At 36.3% G+C, this 23,478-nt stretch overlaps 1 protein-coding gene across 1 annotated transcript in view; it reads right to left on the reverse strand.

Annotated features, from left to right (window-relative positions):
• Positions 1-7,592: 7,592 nt before the first annotated feature.
• The window catches only part of LOC127746656 (uncharacterized), a gene marked incomplete at its 5' end in the record, with an annotated part of 38,157 nt that continues 22,271 nt past the window's right edge, over positions 7,593-23,478 (reverse strand). The window contains 3 exons of the mRNA XM_052260575.1: positions 7,593-7,979; positions 11,038-11,217; positions 11,306-11,431. Coding sequence (XP_052116535.1) covers positions 7,593-7,979; positions 11,038-11,217; positions 11,306-11,431 — 693 coding nt within the window. The remainder of the gene's footprint in view (positions 7,980-11,037; positions 11,218-11,305; positions 11,432-23,478) is intronic.

Here is a 23,478-nt window from a genome sequence, read left to right on the forward strand (position 1 = left end):
TCTTTCATTAACAAACTCAAAACTTCAAATCTTAATACAGTTAACAAAATCCAATTACAAAAATTAAAAATACCCCTTTTTTTCACCATTTCATTCTTCTTGTTCTTCTTCCTCCAAGAGAACAAATATTGTTCTTGTTCTTCTTCTTCCAGAAGATTGAAGAAATTCTTCCATTAACAAACTCAAAACTTCAAATCTTAATACAGTTAACAAAATCCAATTACAAGAATTAAAAATACTCAAATTCATCTCCAATTACAAAAATAAAAAATCTATCATTTTAATTACCAAGAACAATCAAATACAAGAAAAAAGAAAAAAATTAGAGAGAAACACAAAATTCAAAAATAAAAATACAATAGTAATCCAGAAATCTAAAAATCCATAAATAAGAATAAAAACAAAACCAATAATAAAAGTTAGGAAATTAGGGATTATGATGAACAACATCAATTTCTCCAAATCTAACAACAACAACATATTCAATTTCTTTTTAAAACAGAAAGAATGAAACTTTATCTTATAAAAAGCATGGAGGTCGCCGTTGTTGCTCTTGAAAATTGCCATCGGGGTGGAGGTCGTCGTTGGCCGCTGCTGCACTTGGAGGTCGCCACGCTGTCGGGTGGAGAGTGCCGCGCCGTCGGAGTGGAGCGCCGTGCCGTCAGGATGGAAGTCGCCGCCATCAGGGTGGAGGTCGCCGTCGAGGTGAAGTGTGTGTGGCGGTTGTGTGTGATGGAGAAGAAGAAGAAGAAGAAGGAGGTGGTGTGTGATGGTTGTGTGTGAAGAAGAAAAAGAAGAGTGATTGTTGTGTGTGAAGAAGAAGAAGGAGAAGGAGTTGTGCTGTGTGTTTTGTGTTGTAACGGTGGAGTGAAGAAGATAGGATTTGAAGTTAGAGAGGTGAGAGAATACAAGGGTAAAATGGTCAAAAAGGACGATTTTAATACCAAATATAACATTAAGGACGATTTTAAATCAAAATATACACCAGGGACGGGTTCGATTCCGACCCTTATCGTGAGAGACCAAAACAATACTTATCCCTATACTTAATTAACAGTAGCCTAAATTTTTGAAATAAGTAGTTTTTATAATTAAAATGTTTAAAAGTTGATTCTTATTATTATCTCCAAAAAAAAATCATTATAAGATAAATTTTAAAAAAATAAAAAAAGACATATGTATATAGTAAGGTTTTATACAATTATTCTCCACATACAAGTATTTTTTCCATACAACTCTTTAGAAGTCATTTATATTTACGCGCTTCGTATCATTACTGCACGTTCTTCTTCTTCGTTATTTTTCTTTTTCGTTATCGTCGTCATCAACACCACCGCTTTCTCCTTCTTTTTTCATTGGAATTTCTTCTCATCCTTTCTTTTTCTCTTTCTCCTATATCATCAGTTATCTCGTTATTGAAGATAATGAATAATTCAGGTTCAGATTGTTAATTGAAGCAGAACGAAATTGATTATTGTTTTGAATCCAATCAAGTGGCTGAGGTGTAGTTCAATTCAGAAGAAAAAAATGTAGCATTAGAGAAAATATTTTTCTATATTTGCAGTAATTTTGGATGCAACACGAAGACATTTAGGTGTAACACGAAGATATTTGGCTGTATTTTAAGAATTTTGGATGTATTTTTATTCTGATAAGTTCTGCATAATTTAAAACTCTTCCTCTTCTTCCTCCTCATCTTCTACTGCTTCTTATTTTTTTCATCATCATCACCATCTTCTTCTTCTATTTTTCTTATCCATATTTTTCTTTTTATTTTACCTTCTCAAGTTTCTTCTTGTTTTACTCTCTTAACAAGAATAAAAAAATCAGACAAAGAAAAAGAAGAAACACATAATACTGCAAAATTACTTGGAAGAGGATGAACTTACATTCATTTAACTAAAAGAAATAAAGAAATAAAGAAAAAAAGAAGAAGAAAAAAATGTAGTATTAGAGGAAACATTTTTCTGTATCTGCAGCAAATTTGGGTATAACACGAAGATATTTGGGTGTATTTTAAGAATTTTGGGTGTATTTTTATTCTGATAAGTTCTGCATAATTCAAAACTCTTTCTCTTTCTCATCCTCATCTTCTACTGCTTCTTTTTTCATCTTTATCATCTTTTTTTTCTTATTCATCTTTTATTTTGTTTTACTTTCTCAAGTTTCTTCTTGTTTTACTCTTTTAACAAAAATAAAAACAAAAAAAATCAAACAAAGAAGAAGAAGAAACACATAATGGTACAAAATTACTTAGAAGAGGATGAACTTACATTCATTTAACTAAAAAAAAGAAAGAAATAAGGAAAAAAAGAAGAAAAAAAATGCAGCATTAGAGAAAATATTTTTCTATAGTTGCAGCAAATTTGAGTGTAACACAAAGATATTTGGGTGTAACATGAAGATATTTGTGTGTATTTTTAAGAATTTTAGGTGTATTTTTATTCTGATAAGTTCTGGATAATTCAAAAATCTTCCCCTTCCTCCTTCACATCTTCTACTGCTTTTTCTTTCTCATCTTCTTATTTCGTTTTCTTATAATTCTTCTTAGGAGAAAAAATCAAACAAAGAAGAAAAAAAATACATAATGTTGCAAAATCAATAGAAAGAGGAGAAGGAAAAAAATGTAGCAACAATAACAATAATAAAAAAATGACGATGAGGATGAAACACGTGAAGAAGAAGAAGGAAAAACGCAAAGAAGAAGGAGAAGAAGAAGGAAGAGGAGGAGGAGAAGGAGGAACATGAAGCTCGCTATGAAAACCGTCGAGTAGCGTGCGTGTTAACACGCTCGTATGGGTGAGCGTGCTTTTTGTTGGGTTTGTTCTAATTTGTATGATTTGTAAACTAAAATGACTTGTATGTGTAGCACTCCTCAATTTTATAAGCCCTCCTAAAAGAAAAATTTAAATAAAAGACATATTAAAAAAAATAATCGTGTATTAATTTCGTTAGGTAACTAACAATGGGTGCTCTTGTTGCAGGCAACTTTAGCCAACTTTTATTTGGGCTGCACTCCAAAGTTCATAGAAAAAAATAAGGGATTGTGGATATTTTTTTTAGTAATTTGATTTTTCATTTTGTAAATATTGGATGTTTTTTTTATTTGTTAGGATTTGTGGGTTGGAAATTCATTCTCAAGGAGGTGTGGATATTTTTTTCTTTATAATTAGATGTTTCTTTGTAATTGGATGTTTCTTTCTTTGTAAAAAAAAATCTGTGATATAAACTCCAATATATTTTCTACTAAGGGACAAAAAAAATCCACAATATACCAAAAAAATTCAAATTATATCGAAAAAATCCAAATTACATGATAAAAAAAATATCCAAATCACATTGAAAAAATCCCAAACAAACTTAAACTGTTGCTTGTCCCCAAGCAACCCAAACAAAGTGGGACTAGAAAAAAGAGAAGGATACAATGAATCTTAGAGTTTTCAATGAAGCTCATTTTTAATTGATGAGCGGGGCTAGTAACCATTTACTTCTGAACAGTTTTGGCATCTCACTATCCTTTAAAGCTCAGAAGTGTTGGTGTCTTTAGGAATTCAGAATTCGGATGATATTATTGACTCTCTTAGTTTAGTTCTAGTTGATTCTGGTCTTTTTGAGCCTGGCCGTGACCCTAAGCGCTTTGTTTTTCCGTGTTACCATCGGATACATAAACTCCATAAACACTTAACTGGGTGAACCCAATTAGATTATGATTCAGCTTTGCTAGAATACCCAGCCAGTGGTGTCCAGAGTTCTGAGGCACACTCTTTTGCTTTGGATCACGACTTTAACTGCTCGTCTCAAGCTTTTCACTTGACACCTTCACACCACAAGCATTTAGTTAGGAGGAAGAGCTCATTTGAACTTTTTAGGCCAAGATTTTGTTTCTTTTGGGCCCTCCTAACCATTGATGCTCAAAGCCTTGGATCCTTGCTCTTACCTTTTGGTTTAAAGAGCTATTGGCTTTTTATTTTTCTTTCTTGCTATATTTTTTTTCGCTTCTTTCTTTTTTTTCTTTCTTTTTGCTACTTTTTCTTGCTTCAAGAATCCATATTTGGATTTTTCAGATCACCAATAATACTTTTTCTTTTTCATCATTCTTTCAAGAGTCAACACACTTTACTCCAACATCAAATATGCATTGTTGATTCATGCATTCAGAAAGTAAAAGTAATGCACCACATCAAATAATTGGACTATTCTTATTATATAACTCGAGTTCATGCATCTTACTTCTCTTTTTCAATTAAAATTTTTCTTTTAAGTATGGTGAGAGATGCATGGAAAATTTCATAGCTTAAGACAAAACAAGGGATGATCATGCACTTAGAAATAGGAAAAAGACAATGAAATACAATGGAAAACAGAAGAATAACATAAGCAAAGGGGGTAATGGAACGTGACCACCTTAGTGACGGCGGTTACTGCTCCCTTTAGAGAATCCAATGGAGTGCTTGATTTCTTCTATGTCATGCCCCTGTCTCTATTGCTCTTCCCTCATAGCTCCTTGATCATCTCTTGTTTCATGGAGGATGGTGGAATGCTCTTGGTGTCCTATCCTCAGCTGATCCATGTTGAAGCTTAATTCTCCTAGAGAAGTATTCAGTTGATCCCAATAATCGTGGGGAGAAAAATTCATCCCTTGAGGCATCTTAGGGATTTTGTGTTGAGGCGGCTCCACATGCTCTTGCTGTGATTCATGTGCTAGCTCTCTAACATGCTCCATCCTTCTTTTAGTGATTGGCTTTTCCTTCTCAATGAGGATGTCTCCTTCTATGACAATTCCAGCTAAATTGCATAAGTGACATATGAGGTGAGAGAATGCCAACCTTGCTTGGATGGAGGGCTTTTCTGCCACCTTGTACAGCTCTTGAGGTATCACCTTATGTACCTCTACCTCATTCCCAAGCATGATGCGGTGAATCATGATGGCTCGATCAATGATCACTTTGGATTGGTTGCTAGTAGGGATGATAGAGCGTTGGATGAATTCTAACTATCCTCTAGCTACGGGCTTGAGGTCAAGCTTTTTAGTTGGACAGGCTTGCCTTGAGCATCCCTCTTCCATTGAGCTCCTTCCACACAAATGTCTGAAAGGACTTGGTCCAGCCTCTGATTGAAATTGACTCTTCTAGTGTAAAGATTTGAGTCTCCTTGCATTAATGCCAGTTAGAGTGCCAATCTTAGACTTTCCGTGCTGAAATCCAAGAGACGCCCTCGGACCATGGTGTGCCAATTTTTGGGATGTGGGTTCACATTAGTGTCATGCTTTTTCTGGCCGAAGCATTGGCATAGAACTCTTGCACCATTAAGATCCCAACTTCTGGGATAGGGTTGGTCAGAACTTCCCAACCTCTTCTCCAGATTTCTTGTTGGATCTTTGGGTACTCATTCTTTTTTAGCCTAAAGGGGACTTCAGAAATCACCCTTTTCTTTACCACTACTTCATAGAAGTGGTCTTGATGAGCCTTAGTAAGGAATCTCTCCCTTTTCTAAGGTTCAGAGGCAGAAGCTACCGTTTTTCCATTCCTCTTTCTAGAAGATTCTCTGACTTTGGGTGCCATAAGTGTGAATGAAAAGCAAAAAGCGAGGCGTTTTCAACACAAAAAACTTAAAAGTTTTGCTCGTCCTTGAGCAAATATGAACAAAAGGATAGAAGAGTGTAGAAGAAGAAGAAAATAGTGCAGATAGAGGGAGAGAGGGATTCGGACAAGGGGGTTTGTTGTCTATGAGGTTTGTGTATGTGTAGGAAGGGAAGAAGAATGTTGTGTGAGTAGGAAGGGGAAATGAGGGGGTATTTATAAGGGGATTTAAGTTAGGTTTCGGCAATAGGGTGGGAATGGGAGGAAAAGTTTTGAATTTGAAGTGGGTGTGGTTGGTAGGAATGGATGGATGGTAGTGATAAAGGGTGTGGGGAAGAGAAAAAGGTAATGTGGATGTGATTGGTTGAGGGTGTATGGGGAAGAGTGTATATGGAGAACAGGGAAAGTAAGAGAGAGAAGAATGTGAGATAAGTGGAGATTCTGTAGGACCCACTGATCCTGAGAAGCTAGGGAAGTCGAATTCCCTACCCCCTTGTGGGCGTTGAATGTCCATCCTCTGCTCCCTGGTTGGCGTTCAATGCCAGCATCCTACTCCATATAGGGCATTTAACGCCCAGCCTCTGCTCCCTGGTTGGCGTTCAACGCCAGCATCCTGCTCCATATAGGGTGTTGAACGCCCATTAGGGACTCCCTTCCTGGCGTTCAACGCTAGGTCTCTGTTCCCTCTTGGGTGTTGAATGCCCAAGGCACTCCTTTCTTGGCGTTCAACGCTAGCCTTGCTGATCCATCTTGGGCGTTGAATGCCCACACTTCTCTTTGTGTGGCGTTCAACGCCAGCCTTCTTGCCTATATGGGGCGTTGAACGCCCTTCTTGCCTCTTTGTCTAGCATTCAACGCCAGTAAGAGGATCACTCCAGGGTGTTCTATTTCCATCTCTGAACGTCTCTGTCTCTATCTTGACTACTGAACATGATCACAAACTTTAAAAGGCAAAGACAACAACTAAGAAAATAGACTAATATAACTCAAATAGAAATAAACTCAAAGAAAGAAAAATAGAAGTACTCTAATCATGGTTGGGTTGCCTCCCAACAAGCGCTTCTTTACCGTCACTAGCTTGACGGACATGTCCTTTATAGAGGTAGATAGTCATGGAGGAATAAATCCTTACTCCTCAATGGGAGCTTCCTTCCTGTGCTCTCATAGATCAGCTTAATATGCTCAAGAGACAGGATCCCGTTCACTGCATGAGGCAAGACTGGGCTTGTAGGGAATACTACCCTCATCCCTGGTGAAAAGCCTTCAGTAGGGATATTTTTGTTTATCCAGCCCATAGGCATCTTCCGTTTGGGGCTTTCCTCCTTGGTGGATAGTGTACATCCAACACCAAACTTACTTTTGGTCTTAGGAGGGATTGAATTGAATTCAATCAAGGGGGAGGCTTAGATACTGAATGCTGTATGCAAGTACCTCCCTTGTCAGGAGGTAGTGGAGGTTTAAAAACCTTGAACAACATCCGTGCTATTTTTCCTCTCTCAACTTCTATCAAGGCTCTTTTAGTGGCCAAGAATGGTTTTCCTGGAAGGATGGGGTCAATTGCATCCTCTCCCATGTCAGAGCCTATATGGAAGAAGAGCTCTCCAACCTTTACCAGTACGTTCTCCATTAGCTCATGTGATTGCCTTAAAGACTGGTTAGCCAATTGCAGGGTGATCCTTGTTGGCTGTGCTTCTTGTGTTCCCAGCTTCTTCATCACGGATGGAGGTATCAGGTTTAAACTTAAGCCAAGATCATACAGGGCTTTGTCAAAAGTGATTTTTCTAATAGTACATAGAATCTGAAAGCTCTCTGTGTCTGACATCTTTCTTGGTAGCTCATTCTGAATTAGTTTACTGTACTTCTTAGTAAGTACCTCTAATTCATCTCCCTCTAGGGCCTTTTTTTAGGGTGTAAGCTCTTTATGAGTGTATTAGAGAGAGGCCTTTGCTCCAGGACCTTAGCAACAAGAGTATTGACTTGCAGCTTCTTAGAGTCTTCTAAGAACTGTGAGTGCTACTCATCCTTAGTCTCCTTTTTCTTTTCCTGAAGAGGTGATACTTTAGGCTCTCTTCCTACAAAAAGGGCATGTAACAGCGTGCTTCCAGCCTCTGGTGGAACCTTTTCTTCTTTTAGTTCCTCAATAGTGTGTATCTCCCATGCATCATAGAGGGACTTGCTCTCATTCTGCCTGAAGGTCTGAACATATGCCATTAGCTTAGTTAATCTCTGCGAGGGCGAGAACCTATTCAAAAATTTGTTAACAACCTTATCCCAAGTGAGCACAATTGCTTTGGGTTCAATATTCCACCATTCCTTTGCTTGACCCCTCAGACCAAATGGAAAGATTTTTAGTCTGAGGATTTCAGGGTCTATTCCATTGGCTTCTACAGTGTCATAGAACTGCAGAAAATTGGAAATGAAATTATTGGAGTCTTCCTGTGGGTGTCCATGAAACTAGAACTTTTGCTGTATTAGCATGATCAAATCTATGTTGACCTTAAAGTCATTTAAGACAATAGGAGATGCACTATTACTCCTTTTATAGAAGTTGGGAGTGTAAAATGTATAGGAGCCCAGTGTATTCTTCTTCAAATCCATAATGACTTTGGTGTTCTTGCATACACAAATAGGAGGCAAAGAAAAATGAGAGTCTCTATGTCACAGTATAGAGAGTTCACAGTGAAATACCCAAGAAGAAAGTGAACAAGAATTAAAATTATTAAAATATTTTTTTAATTCCAAAATAAATGAAATAAAAATGGAAAACTAATTCGAAAATAGAGAGGGGAGAAGATATGAAATTTTTTAAAAAGAAGAGAGAGAAATAAGTTAGAATTTTTGAAAAAGAAGAAAGAGAAAGGAGAGTAAAAAGAGAATAAGATAAAACATGTAACAAGCTAACTAACAAGATTTGAAAATAAAATATTTGATTTTGAAATTCAATTTTAAAAGAAAGTTGAGATTTAAAATTTGAAAGTTTTAAATTTTAAAAATAAGATAAGATAAGTAAGTTTTAAAATTTAAAAAGAAAGATAAGATAAAGATTTTAAAAAAGAAAGATAAAATTTAAAATGTAAAGATTTTGAAAATTAAATTTAAAAGATAGTACAGGTTTAAAAAGATATGAATTTGAAATTTAAAATTTGAAAGAAGATAAGATGGGAGAAAGTTAAATAAAAAAGATATGATGAAGATTTGAAAAAGATTTTGAAATTTGAAAAAATTTAATTTTGAAATTTGAAATTAAAGTAAGATAAGATAAGATATTTGAAATTTAAAGAAAGATAAACAAAAGATAAGATAAAAATTTGAAAAAGATTTGAAAAGATAAGATTTGAAATTTAAAATTTAAACTTTACTAATTAGAAAACACCAAACTTAAAATTTTATCAGGATAAGAAAATATAGCAAGATTTTCGAAAATTTTAAAAAAAGATAAGAGACAATTTTTTTTGGATTTTTGAATTTTAAGGAAAAAGAAAAACAACTAAGAGACACCAAACTTAAAAATTTAAGATCAAACGACACTAATTTTCGAAAATTTGAAAGAAAAATACAAGAAGACACCAAACTTAAAAATGTTAAGGTCAAACAAAGAAAAGAAACAAGAACAACTCAAATTTCAAGAAGAACACTCAAGAACAATTTCAAAAATTTCAAGAAAACAAGCGGGCACCAAGCTTAAAAACTGACACAAGACTCAAACAACAGATAAAGATTACTAAAGAAAAGAAAGGGTTTTGAAATTCTTTTCTTTTTTGAAAAAAAATAAAAGACACAAACAAAAGAGTAACTAAACTGTAAAACGTACCTTATCTAAGCAACAAGATAGTCTGGTAGTTTATCAAACTCGAACAATCCCCGGCAATGGCGCCAAAAACTTGGTGCAGGAAATCGAACTCCACACAACTGAACCGTCAAGTGCACCGTGTCGTGCAAGTAATACCTCGGGTGAGTGAGGGTCGAATTCCACAGAGATTGTCGGATTGAGCAAGTAATGGCTTTCTTGTAGATCTTAATCAGGCGATTAGAAAAGATAGTTGTTTGTTTGAAAGCATAAATGAAATAGTAAAGAACGAAATACCAAATTAGTATAAAAGCAATGATGGATATTCAGTTAAGGCTTCGGAGATGCATAATTTTTCCGGATTAACGAATGATTCATTCAATGGCAGCCATATTTGACTAAGTCATGTAGCATTCTCATCAAGTTAGTCTCTTATAAACCATGGCAGTCCACTATATCCAGGCATCTCATGTAGTATCCTCATCAAGTTAATTCATGGCTTCTCACTATGGCTGAAGGTGAAGACCTAAGCAATCCATTCCCCTTCGCGATCCTACTCAAAACACCACAGACAAGGTCGGATCTTCCGAATCAGGGAACGCTGCTTCTCAGACTCTAGCCTTAACGCCACAGAGACATTAGTAACCCACTGTCAACGGAATTATATGTCACATATCCAAAGTCGCCCAGGCATGCTCTTGGAATCTATAATGCACTCTCTAGTTGTGGTTCAATACTATCTGGGTCAGGACTCACACAGAACCCATGTAGAACAACGATGATTGTCACAGGTCATCCTCAATTCATGAGATGAAGAATGAAAATGCACAAGAGAATGGAATCAAATGTGTATTGAAATAGAAACAATAATATTATTAATCAATGAGAATCAGCAGAGCTCCTAACCCTAACTTAGGAGATTTAGTTGCTCATGTTTTACAGAAAGTAATGTAAAATGTACAAATAGGTAAAGATGAAGCAGAAGATGCTAAACATGGCTGATCTTCTCCTATATATAATAACCTAATAACTAAGAAATACAGAAATATGATAGAATAGACTAGAGGTGCGAAAATCCATCATTGGCTCCACTTTGGTTGAGTACATGGGCTGAGCTTGGCATCCAACTTTGAGGAATGGGTATTGAACACCCATTAGAGAGTGATTGGCACTGCCTTGTGTCTTGGTGGGCGTTGAACACCAAGAATGGGGTGGTTCTTGGGTGTTCAACGCTGGCTTGTCTTCTTGTGGCATTGATCGCCAGCTAGGGGGTAGCTCCTTGGCGTTCAACGCCCATTATGGGCAGGCTCCTTCGAAGAAAAGTATAGACAATTATATATCACTGGAAAGCTCGATAAGTTATTTTTCCAACGCCATTGAGAACGCCTCATTTGGACATCTGTAGCTCTAGAAATGCTCATTTGAATGCATGGAGGTAGAATTTGACAGCATCTGCTACGCTTTCCTTGCCTCTGAATTGGACTTTGCCAAAACTCCTCAATTTCAGCCAGAAATTACTTGAAGTCATCATAAAATACAACAACTCAAAGTAGAATCCAAAAATGTGAATTTTGTACTAAAACCTATGAAAATATAATAAAACTTAAACTAAACATCACTAAAACAATATGAAAATGATGCTAAAAAGCATATAAAATATCCGCTCATCACCATCGCTATAGTCGTGTCCACCACCACAAGGAAGAGCTTACGCAGCTGAGAGATCCACACGATGCACGGCCGCTTCATTGACTCGGGGGAAGGATTGTCGTTGGCCATCAGAGCTTGGAGAGAAGAAAAATATTTATAATGTAATGTAATGAGAGAATCTTTCAAAGATGTCCATCGACTCTAAGATGTCCATGTTTAATCTTCATTTACATAATTAAACAAATATTTATATACCAAAAAATGTAATGAGAGAATCTTTCAAAGGTACCTCTCCTGCAGCTTTTTTTGAAACTTTCCCCTCTGAAGCTAGAGCTCGGTCAGCACATAAATGGGAATGAGCCACATTTCCAACATAAGTAAAATCATACATGTTATTGCCATCACCAATAATGAACTGTTCAAGAGAGAATTAAAATTAAAGAATTAAAAGACTTTAAGAAATTTTCTGGTAATAAGTTACATGTGCATATTGCTCTGTCCAAATTCCTCTTTGTTTCTGGAAGCACAAAGATTTTCTATTATTTGCAACAAGCCAATTTCTTTCAATTCATGGATAATTTGAATCATCAAGCTATGTTCCACTCAAGATTAATTGTCCAGATTAATTAGCTATTGAAGGAGAGTACAAAAATTTATTAGGGCACTCATTACAAATGCAGTGCAAAGCATAGCCTTTAGCAGAAACTCACATTAAGAGTCAGAAAGTATGACTGAGTATGCTATAACATCAGCTACAAGACTCTACAAAGCAGTAAAGTCAAGCTAATTGCTAACTCTTCTCATTCTGCTCAGCCCAAAGGGGATAGGATATAAGAGTAGAGAACAGATCGAATAAACATTAAGCCTGCCTAAATCACGCAAAAACTACAAAAATGTATTATATAGCCCATACTCAAATTGCTATATGAACACAAAGAAGAATCAAACAGAAATTGCAGATCAAGCACGAATTCAAAATTCAATAAAAAATAACTCTAAATCCAGAAAATCTAGTACGCTTAGAGACAATTAAAAAGAAAGTAGAATTATAAATCAAGTACGCTTAGAAATTATGATAATACTAAAAAAATAGAATTAACAACCCAACCAAAGAACAAATTAGAATCAACCATAAGGAGGATAATGGAAGAATAAAACTAAATCAGAATCAAACCAACAATAAGAATAAAAAAGTTCAGAATAAAAACAAATCAGAATCAAAATCAAACAGATTCTCCATTACAGATTCAAATGTAAGGAAGGATGACGGCGCTGGAAACGAAGAGTTGGCGACGGAGGCAGGAACAGAGATGGCGCCGGTGACAGTGAAACAGAGCTTCGCGACGGAGGCTGGAGGCGAGCCCGGCGACTATTCTTCCACTATTGAGAGTCTGAGACGTTAGCTGAGTGAGGGACCGAGTGAGCTTCGAAGCTCCAACCGGCGATGGTGTCAGGAGGTCCGGTGGCTGAACGAAAGGGAGGGACTGAGCTCGCCGGCGTTGAGAGGAACGGCTAGCTTGAGGATGATGGGAGGGACGAGAGAGGGTGTGATGCTGCGCCGTTGGAGAGTTGGAGTTAGGGTTGGCAACTGGTAAGGGTTGGGGCTTACTTACTGAATGCTAAACGTCTAAACGGTGCGTTTTGAGCATTTTTGTGCAACGTAAAAAAATCGGCCGGGTCTCGATTTGGTTCGAATGACTGGTTACTGGCCGGTTTAGCAGTTCAACAATGATTTTTATTTTTTCCGATTTTAGCATATAACCGAATTGTAATTCTCACTGGTTCGCGATTCGATCAACCAGTTCGAACCGATTTTCAAAACATTGGAAGAAACTAATTAAATTAGAAAAAAATGGAGGAAGAAACTAATTCAGAGAGGACATGAAGAGAGAACAAAAAATTGTTATTGTCGAAGATGAAGTATGAATAAATTACTAATTAAAAATTTTCTTTTAAAGAATAGGCATATGATAAACATATCATTATAGATTTTACATATAAAATTATAAATATTAAATTAAATGAAATAACTTTAATTATTATACTGCTTATGGTTTGGCAAGATATTCAAGAATATAGTCCGATTTTTAGTAGTATTCTCATGCCGAGTTTATGTGCAAATTAAATTAGTTGCGTGAAAAGATATTTGGATAGAAATAATGCGATGATGGAAGCATCAAGAAAAAATTTGGTGCATTGTACATACATCAAAACAGTCTTACTGTTTAAATAATAGGTCTCCGATGCATGAAGATTTAATATATTATTTTAATTTATAACATTAGAGTCACTTAACACATACATGATGCCACATAGAATTTACCTTCAAATGCTTGCATTGACCTTGACAGAGCATAAAAGATCGAAGTCTGCTCTTCCATTAATGACAAAACCTACATTAAGTTTGCTATTTAACTCAACCTTTTGCAAAATTCAGCATGATCGTTGACTTACGCATTTCAAATCTAAATTTATTCTTCAAATAAAAAATGTACTTAGGGAAGGTTATATATTACGGAGAGTGAAAAAAACTTGAAATGAAATCAGGTGTGCACTAGTATTGTATATATCTATCTTGTACTTTAATTTGTCAACGCAGAAAAGCTTCCATGATTAACTGAAAAATAATGTCAATGTAAGTAATCCGTAGACGAGTTCAACTTTTTTCTTCCTCAAAATTTTGATGTAATGAGAGTTGAAATGTATGACTCATGGCTAATTTAAAACTAGTAGCGTATCTGAATATATTCAACTGAATATAATATTTAGGATAAATCACACAAATAAATTATTTGGTTTGCAGTATTACATGAATATTCTTATTAGAATTTGGTAATATTTTTATCTCATTTTTTTCATATAAATCTGTTCGTATCTTGGCTGAGGATACAAGTTTATGAGATTTCGAGACCTAACTTAATTTTGATAACATTGACACAAGATCGATACGACAATCTACAAAGATAGTTCGATATTTAAGTTATTAGTATAGTACACTTAGAGTATTGTGGTTGATCATATCTTACCTCATGAGTTTTCTCTTTTCCCTATAGTATACCTTTCCGAGATAACCATTAGGCATTTACTGCCTTAAATATATGTTTCAATATCATAATACGAGAGTTTCACAAGTTAATGATTTCATCCTTTAATGATATATCCATTACTCATTAACGAGCTGGTAAAATACTACTAGAAAAATTATTTTTAGTGGTCATTTATTTTTATTTTAGCGACAATAAAAATAACCATTAATATTTTTATCGGCAATTAGATATTAGCTGTCTTATACTTTGTTGTTAAAAGATTTTAGTGACAATTATACAATTACTGGTAAACACCTTTTTAATGGCCGTTAAAAGTTATAACCTTTAGCGGCCATTTTTTTGACAATTTATATGACTACTAAAAATAATTCTAAAATGGTAATGTTATTTACTTTTAGTTGCAATTACATTGTTGCTAAAACCCATTTTACCAGCAATTTATATGGCCATTAAAAATAACTTTAAATTTGTAATGCTATTTAGTTTTAGTTGCCATTACTATTACCACTAAAACTTTAATACTTTTTTTAGTTATATTACACTCATTTTTTTAGAAGCAACGAACTATCTTTTTTCTAAAATCTCAATTATTTTTGCTAACAATTATTATTATTATGCATAATATAAATATACTGAAATTAATTACTACAAAATGAGATATTTCATTAAACTCAAAATATTGATACACAAATTTCTCTTGAAAAGTAATAAATCATGTTACAAATTTAAACAACAAAAAATGCAACAAGCCTATAACTATTTACATCAATGTAACAATGATGGTCAAAAACCCAACTTGACAAGTGTACTGAATCATATCAAGTAATATGATAGTAAGTGGGTATCGTTCCCACAAGAATTAAAAGACTTAGCAAGCAATGATTAGTTAATTATTCTAATTAGACAATTTGAAAACTTGTTTGAGAAGAATTAAACGTTGAAACAGAGAACTAAAAGAGAGTAAGTTTTCAATAATTGAGATGAAAATAATATGAATGAAGATGTTAAGGCATTGGAGATGTGTAAGTTTCAGGATAAACATTTCTTGCTATTTACTTTGATCATGCAGAGTTGTATTCATGGCAAAGTATAAATAATCAAACCCCAATTCTTTGGTGATTTAATTTTTCTTAATCTAATCAATTGTCAATTTCTTGATTAATTGACTATGAGAAGAGGTTAAGCACAATTTCTGATTTTAAGCCACACAATCCTTACAGATTAATTCTAGCTGATTTTATGTAATTTAGCAAAACTTGTGTTAGAAACTTGAAGAACTATAAGAAGAAATCTCAAGCAAATTCTAGTAATTAACTTTTCCCAGGTAATAGCGGAGAAGTCAGATTAAAATTATTTTTTAATACATTCTAATCCTTGAGACGAAGAACGAAACTTGCTTTCTGAATAAAACATCAATGTATTAATTAATAGTATAAAAATAATAATATTAATCCATTAAAATAAACAGAGCTCTTAAAGTTAATAGGGGAGAATTAGTTGCTCTTGATGCAGAAACAAAAATGATGAAATGTAAAGTGCTCAGATGAGATAAGCTAAGCTGTCCGTGGAGTTCCTAGGACTTATTTATATTCTAACGTAAACCTAACTTTTTAAATTCAAAACAAAATCAAATCAAATATTTTCTAATTAATCGAAACCAAAAGTGATCTTCTCCTTGTAATTGAAATTCAAAGCTTGGACGTTACTTGGAGTGTCTGGCATTCATTGAAATCATGGGCCCTACAATTGGTCTTGGGCTTGGAGAGTTGGCGTGGCACTTGGAGGCTTAGATTGGACTTGGCGTGGCACTTGGACGAAGTGGTGTGACATGCCAAGATGTTTCCTTCTTGGAGGCTTTCTAGATTTCGGCCCAACATGCCACTTTGAGAAGTGGCGTGGCATACCAATGGTGGAGTTGCATGCCTTTGCTTTACTCGGCCCCTAGAGGTGTTCTTCAAGTTTTCTGGAAGTTGACCCAACGTTGCACGCCTATGTTGGTGTTGCACACCACCTTCCTTTCTCCTTTTTGCCTTATCAAAGGCGTGGCACTTGAGAAGTAGTGTGGCACGCCATGCTTGGAGGAAGTTGATGGCATGGCACCTAAGAAGTGGTGTGGTATACCATGCTTCTTGGCCTACTTTCTTGGCTCCTGGAATTTGGCCCAGCATGTCACGCCATAGGTGGCGTTGCACGGCACCCTCAATTTCCCTTGATGGCGTGGCATTCCATGGGTGGCGTTGCACGCCATCCTCACTTGCTTTTCTTTCTTTCTCTTTGTTCTTGTTAAAACTCTTTTACCAATCTCCTACAAAAACATAAACTACTCAAAGTAACATTGACTAAAACACAAAGAATTTCAAGAAACATCACTAACTTTATTAAGAGAAATGACAAGGAAAACTATTAAAAGATGCTCATGCATCACAACTCCAAACTTGAGATTTTTCTTATCCTCAAGAAATAAAGAATCATGCAAAGTCAGGTGAAGATTTTAATCTATAAAACTCAAGAGTGAGTGATAATGGTTTATATGGTTCTATTTTGGCTCTTCTTTATAGCATAATCCTACAACAAAGAAGATTTACACTCAAGAATTCCATCTAGATCATCTTACAGAGTTTTCTTTATGGTTTTCCACCTTGAAGTCAACTTTTCATTTTTTCTTCTTTGTGATGATCATTCGGTCTTATTCTGGTTTCTTGGCTTTAACTCTAAATGATCTATTTCAAGGCAACTATTTATTACAAGCTTTCAAGTGATACTCCCGTCCCAATTGGTTTAAGGTATCGGGTGATGAAGCACCCTTTGGATTTACTTACTCAAGCCTCTTTCCTTGACACAGGTGACACCACAAGCACGTAACTTAGGGGCTCTTTGAGTTATGTTTCTTTTTACCTTCTCTAGTAATTGGTTCTTAGAGCCTTGGGACTTTTTTTCCTCTTTATTTTTTGCTTCTTTCAAGGATTTATAGATATTTGAGAACTCTATAAGATTTTTCTAGATTACCTTCCCAAGTAATTTAACTTCTTGTATGTTGGATATCATAAGTACTTGGGCCATTATGTAACCATATGAGTTATGCTTTCTTAGTCCTTACTCAACCTTTTTGTCTTTGAACTTTTCTTCACTTCATTACATCATTCTTAGCTGCTACTTGGTATAGCAAGCTCACAAGTATAGTTCTGAAACAACAAGGAGAACATGGAAGAAACATAAAGAACGCATGCATAAAGAATATAGAAAATGAAACAAAATACAAGAACACTTGATATGGAATTTACAATTCAATTTTTCGTAGAACTATAGGCAAGTGCACCGGGTCATACTAAGTAATAAACTCACGGTGAGTGTGTGTCGATCCCACGAGGATTAACAGATTAAGCAAGCAATAGTTAATTGATTATTCTAGTTAGACGGTCATAATTGGGTGGTGATCAAACAAGAAATGTAAATGACTTAAAGAAGAAGTTAATGAAAGAATTGAAAGTGACAAGAAAGTAAAGAACAGAAATGTAAATTACTGGAAAATTAAAGTGCTGGAATCTTAAATTACAGAAATATAAAGAACGGAAGAGTAAATAGCTAGAATTAGAATAAAGAGAATATTGGTATCAAGAGATGTTGCATTCTCTGGATCAATAATTCTTATCTCCACTTCAATCATACAATCATTGATCTCTTGGAAAATCATAAGTGATTGAATTCCAATTCCTTGGTAATTTCATCACTCTTAACTTGAGCAACTGCCAATTCCTTGATCTAAGTATTCATGAGAAGTGATGAAGATTGGTCTCTGATTTAGAGCCACACAATTTTATGAATCAAGTTATCGGTTGATTATATGTTACGTATCAATCCCAAACCCAAATTCATAACCATTGAGAGAAAGAACTTCAAACATTAATTCTATGATTTCTTTCTCAAGTGCTCATAGAATTCAAGTTGGATTCAATTTCTCTTTCAATAGAATTTGAATCCTTGAAATGAAGAATGAAGATTCTTTCTAATGAAACAATGAAAGAAGAATTAAAGATGAAGAATAAAACACATCAATCCATTAAATTGAAACAGAGTTCTTTTTTCTAATAATGAGAATTAGAGGCTCATAATTGAATATTTACAATGTAAGTAAGAAAATGGAAGAGAAGAAGAGTGTGAGAATGGAAGGACAGTCTGAAGACTCCCTCCTCATTGTGTTCTCTAAAAAAAGTGTCCTATGGCCCTATTTATAAGCTACCTAAATTACAAATTCAAATGAAGTTCAAATTACAATTAAATGAAAAATTCCTAACTATTTCTAGATGATTCTTGTGGCCTTGATTGGTTGTTGATTATGGGCTTTCTTGGAATATGAATTATGGCACAAAAGTCATGCTTTCCTTCATTGGCGTTAACAAAGCCCTGTTTCTCATTATTCTAACTCGCGTTGTTGTGCATACGCACACATGTGTGCATAAAATGTGTGCATACACACAAATTCACCATCATGCGTACACATGATTATTGAAGCTCTTATCCCCCATTTATCGCAGGCATTACTTGAAACGGGCGCCCTTTTCTTTGGACGTTGGTAACGCCCAAATTGTATGCTCCAGGGGTGGCTTCAATGATTCACATTAGCTCGCAAGCGTTATTGCAAATGGGCGCCTTTGTTCCTTGGCATTAATAATGCTTAGATGACACCCTCCAAGATAGCTCTTGAGGCCTTGGCGTTGTTTTAAATGGGCCCTTCCTTGAGTGGCGTTACCAACGCCTAAGTGCCCAGCTCCAGGATCATCCATTGTGGCATAGGCTTCCACTTTTTCATTGTGGACATTATTTGGAATGGGCACTTTGTCCCTTAGCATTAGTAACACCCATTCATGCTCCATATAATTGCTTGCTTCATTCATGTTCAACGCACCTTCAATACCTTGCTTCATTTATTTCATGTAAGTGCTACTTCAAATTTGTACCTCAAAGGTTGGTGTTAGTAATGCCAATGCAATGCTTCATATATCTTAATTGCTTCATGCATGCTTTGCTTCATATGTCTTCATTGATTATAGGCATTATTAACGCATGCATATGCTTGCTTTAATTGTTTAATGTTGCGTGGCATTAATAACGCCTTACCCATGCATGTTTCTTCATGTTAGTGGCTGGCGCATGCTTCATTGAGTGCTTTATGCACGTTGGCGTTGTTAACACGTTGTACATGCATGTTTCTTTAGTCTAGGCTTACTTTAGGGGCACGCTTTCAAACATGGCCTAGGGCTCCAAAATGTATCTTAAGCTTCAAACCGTGTCCAAAACTTCCTTTTTTTTTGAACTTGTTTTGTACTTTTTGCTTCTTTTTCTACCATTTTCTACAAATTTCATCAAATTAAAGGAATCAAAGCAATATACAACTTAAGCACCAAAACACTCTATAATTATGCATTATGAATGAATTTCTTATTGAAAAAGTATAGAAAAATACAACATGATGCGCACGCATCAACACGATCACCTCATTCTTCATTGTCATCATCACTATCATCACCAATATCATCACCCTCTTGTGTTTCCCTGGAATTCCATTTATCTTCTTCCCTCATCAGTGATTCTTGGGTTATAGGTGTCTTGTCTATAAGTTGATTGGGAATCCATGGGGCAACCTATGTGAATAGGGCCATTGCAGGATTTGCAAACTCCATCTCACACAGAGATAATTGAACTTGATGTCCATTCTGTGCCTAATATGTGTGAATTCTTTGAAATGGGCATCTTGTTGCTCTTTGAGTTCTTGGACTTCTCTATGGAGTAGTTTCTAGTCAAATTCTTGATACTATTGGAGAGGTGGCAGCTCACTTGTGCTTGCTTGAAATTGAGGAGGTGGAGGCTATGGATGCTACGGAAGCTCACCTTCTTGGCCTTGCTAAGGGCGCACTATCTTTACCCTCTCCATGCTGAATGCCGTGATGGAGTTTTCCACAACCACTGAAATACTTTAGTCAATTCTCACCCCCACATTTTCACAGAGGCGGCAAATAAGGCTTAGGTACCCAAGCCTTGATTTTTTATTTACACTATCTACAAAGCATTGAATATTTTTGGAGATGATGTCTTCTACTCTCACTTCCTCTCTTTTCATTATAGAATGGATTAAAATGTCCCTTTTGACTGTGACTTCAAAATTGTTGGACCAGAAAATGATTGATTGTCAGACAAATTCAAACCATCCCCTTGTTGTTGGAATAAGATCACTTCTCCTTAATTGATTAGGCTTCCCATCGGAGCCGAGCTTTCATTGAGTGCCGAGTAGACAAATGTCCCCAATGACATCCTCATACCTTGGGTAGGTACTCAGTCTTTGTTCATAAGTCATTTTAGATGAAGAAAAGGAGGAAAATAGGGATCCAAGACGGATGACTCTTTGGATATTTCCAGGACCGAATTCAATAGGTTACCTCTGACATAGCTCAAATAAGATGGCTCTGTTTTTTCCACTAAGGCTGTATTTGCGTAGAATTCTTAAACTAGCATGAGTGCCACTTTTTTTAGGTGGGTTGCACAGAACACTCCATTTCCTCTTTTTTATTTTTGTTGGAATCTCTTTATATTGATCAGACTCTAATTGAAGTCTCACCTCTGGAATTACTAGTTATGAAATTATCCAATATTAGAATTGATTTTCATGGAATTTAGAGCAGAATCGCTCTTCATCAGATTAAGGGACAGTGGGCTCCTTCCCCTTTCTCTTTTTGGATGATGATGCTGAAGCTTTGAGTGCCATTATATGAAATATGATGATACCACAACACCAAACATAGAGAGTTTGCTTGTCCCTAAGAAAAAATATCAGAACTAATAGGAAGAAAGGGTTACGAGAGAGAAGTGTGTTGGTCGAAGGGAGTGTGATGATTGGGATATGTATGGGTGAGAGAAGGACGTATGAGTGAGTGATGGGAGCAGGCACGTTTCTTTATAGGGAGAGGGGTAATGGATTGTGCGGTTAGGATTGAGGAAAGATGTAGGGTGTACATGTGTGTAGATGGAATTGGGAAGAGTCAAGGGCTATAGGACAAAGGTGTAAGTGTGTTAAGTATGCATGCGATTGTGACCTATGCATGAGCGTGTGCAGTGAATGCATATGACAAAAAGAAAAAGTGCATGCATATGTTCATGTATTTGAGAGGTGCATGTGAATGATGGTAAGAAAATATGAATGAGGGTTAAGAGTATCTAAGACAAGAAAAGAAAAGACAAAGTCAAATACTTGTAACCATGCAAGGGGAAGGAAGTGAGGTGTTGTGAACAACAAATGGCAACCATGGAACATGTGGCACGCCATGTTGGGTATGGCATGCCCACCCCTTGGGTTTGCAGTAGTGTGTAACGCCTCTCCTTGGCGTGGCACATTGGGCCAAAGCCATAGTGACCCCAAAAGGTTGGTTGAAAGTGGTATGTAATGTCGTGCAAAGCAAGGCACGAGGTGTAGAATGCCTAACTAGTGTGTCCGCACACGCCACTCTACGGTGTGGCATGCTGGGCCAAACTCTAGTGGCACCAAAAAGTTGGTGCATCGATGGCGTGTAACGTTGCACCTTGGCATGGCACACTGAGCCAAAAGTCAGTGGCCCCAAAATTTGAGGCATGAAAGGTGTGTAACACCACTCCTTGGCATGGCATGCCAAGGCTAGTGTGGGCCTTTCATGGCCACCCTTGCATAGACTATATATAAAGAAAAACAAAAATGCTAATGAAAATGAAAAAAGGAAAAGTTACCAATGGTTGGGTTGCCTTCCAACAAGCATTTCTTTAACGTCACCAGCTTGACATGCATCTCCTTCTAAGTGAGAACTTGAACTGATTTTTGACAATCTATGTCTCCTCCCAAGTAATGTTTGACCTCTGACCATTCACAGTGAATGTCTTCCCTGAATCTTCTTCCATTATCTCAATATGGTGATATGGGAACACCTTGGTGACAATGAAGGGCCCAAACCCCTTTGTCCTTAGCTTTCATAGGAAGAGCTTCGGCCTTGAGTTGAATAGCAGCACTTTCTGACCAGTTTCAAAGATTCGTTAAAGAAGTCACTTTTTGTGCCACTTATTTCATTTTCTCTTTGTATAGCTTGACATTTTCATGTGCCCCAACTCGAAACTCATCAAGTTCAATAAGCTCTATGTTCTAACTCAACTGGCAAGTGAAAGGCCTTGCCATACACAAGCTGATAAGGGGACATGCCAATTGGGGTTTTAAATACAGTTCTATAGGCCCAGAGAGCATCATCAATCTTCTTTGTCCAATCATTCCTTGAAGCACCCACTGTCTTCTCTAGTATCCTCTTGAGTTCTCTTTTTGAGACTTCTACTTGGCCACTAGTTTGTGGGTAATAAGGGGTTGCAAATTTGTGTCTTACTTCGTACTTGTGAAGAAGGCTCTCCAATTGCTTGTTGCAAAAGTGACTCTCTCTATCACTGATTAAGGTCTTTAGAACTCCAAATCTACTAAAGATTTCTTATAAAGAAAGTGGATCACTACCTTGGCATCATTGGTAGGCAGTGGTATTGCCTCCACCCAATTGGAAACATAATCAATGGCCACCAATATGTAACTGCTTTAGTACGAGGTTCGGAAAAGTCCTATGAAATATACTCTCCATACATCAAACAATTCTACTTCCAGAATAAAATTTTGGGGCATCTCATGTCTTCTAGATAGGTTTCGTGGCAATAGTCCTTTCTCCACTAAAGTGTCTACCATATTTAGAGCCATGGCAGTACCACAAGACTCCTTGGGTTTCTTCCTCAGGGATGCATCTATAGATTATGTCATCCGAGCATCTCTTGAATAGGCATGTATCATCCCATAAAAGGTATCGGGCATCATCAATCAATTTCTTTATTTGGTGCCAGTTGAGCTCTTTTGGAATGATTTTTCCAGCTTTGTAGTTTTTATATCCGCAAACCATGGCACCATGTGCATTGCAAAGTGTTATTATCTGGGAATCCTTCATTAACAAGGGGAGGGGTGGTGCGCGAAATTGTGAACAATACTTTTCACAACTCTCATAATCCCCGGTCATGAACCCCAAAAACTTGGTGCTCAATACCATGGCATTAACACAACTTCGCACAACTAACCAGCAAGTGCACTGGGTCGTCCAAGTAATAAACCTTACGCGAGTAAGGGTCGATCCCACGGAGATTGTTAGTATGAAGCAAGCTATGGTCATCTTGTAAATCTTAGTCAGGCAAACTCAAATGGATATGGTGATGAACGCATAAAAACATAAAGATAAAGAAGGTACTTATGTAATTCATTGGTAGGAACTTCAGATAAGCGCATGAAGATGCCTTCCCTTCCGTCTCTCTGCTTTCCTACTGTCTTCATCCAATCCTTCTTACTCCTTTCCATTGCAAGCTTAAGCAAGGGTTTCACCGTTGT

This window comes from Arachis duranensis, chromosome 4, assembly GCF_000817695.3.
Source record: "Arachis duranensis cultivar V14167 chromosome 4, aradu.V14167.gnm2.J7QH, whole genome shotgun sequence".
NCBI lineage: Eukaryota > Viridiplantae > Streptophyta > Magnoliopsida > Fabales > Fabaceae > Arachis > Arachis duranensis.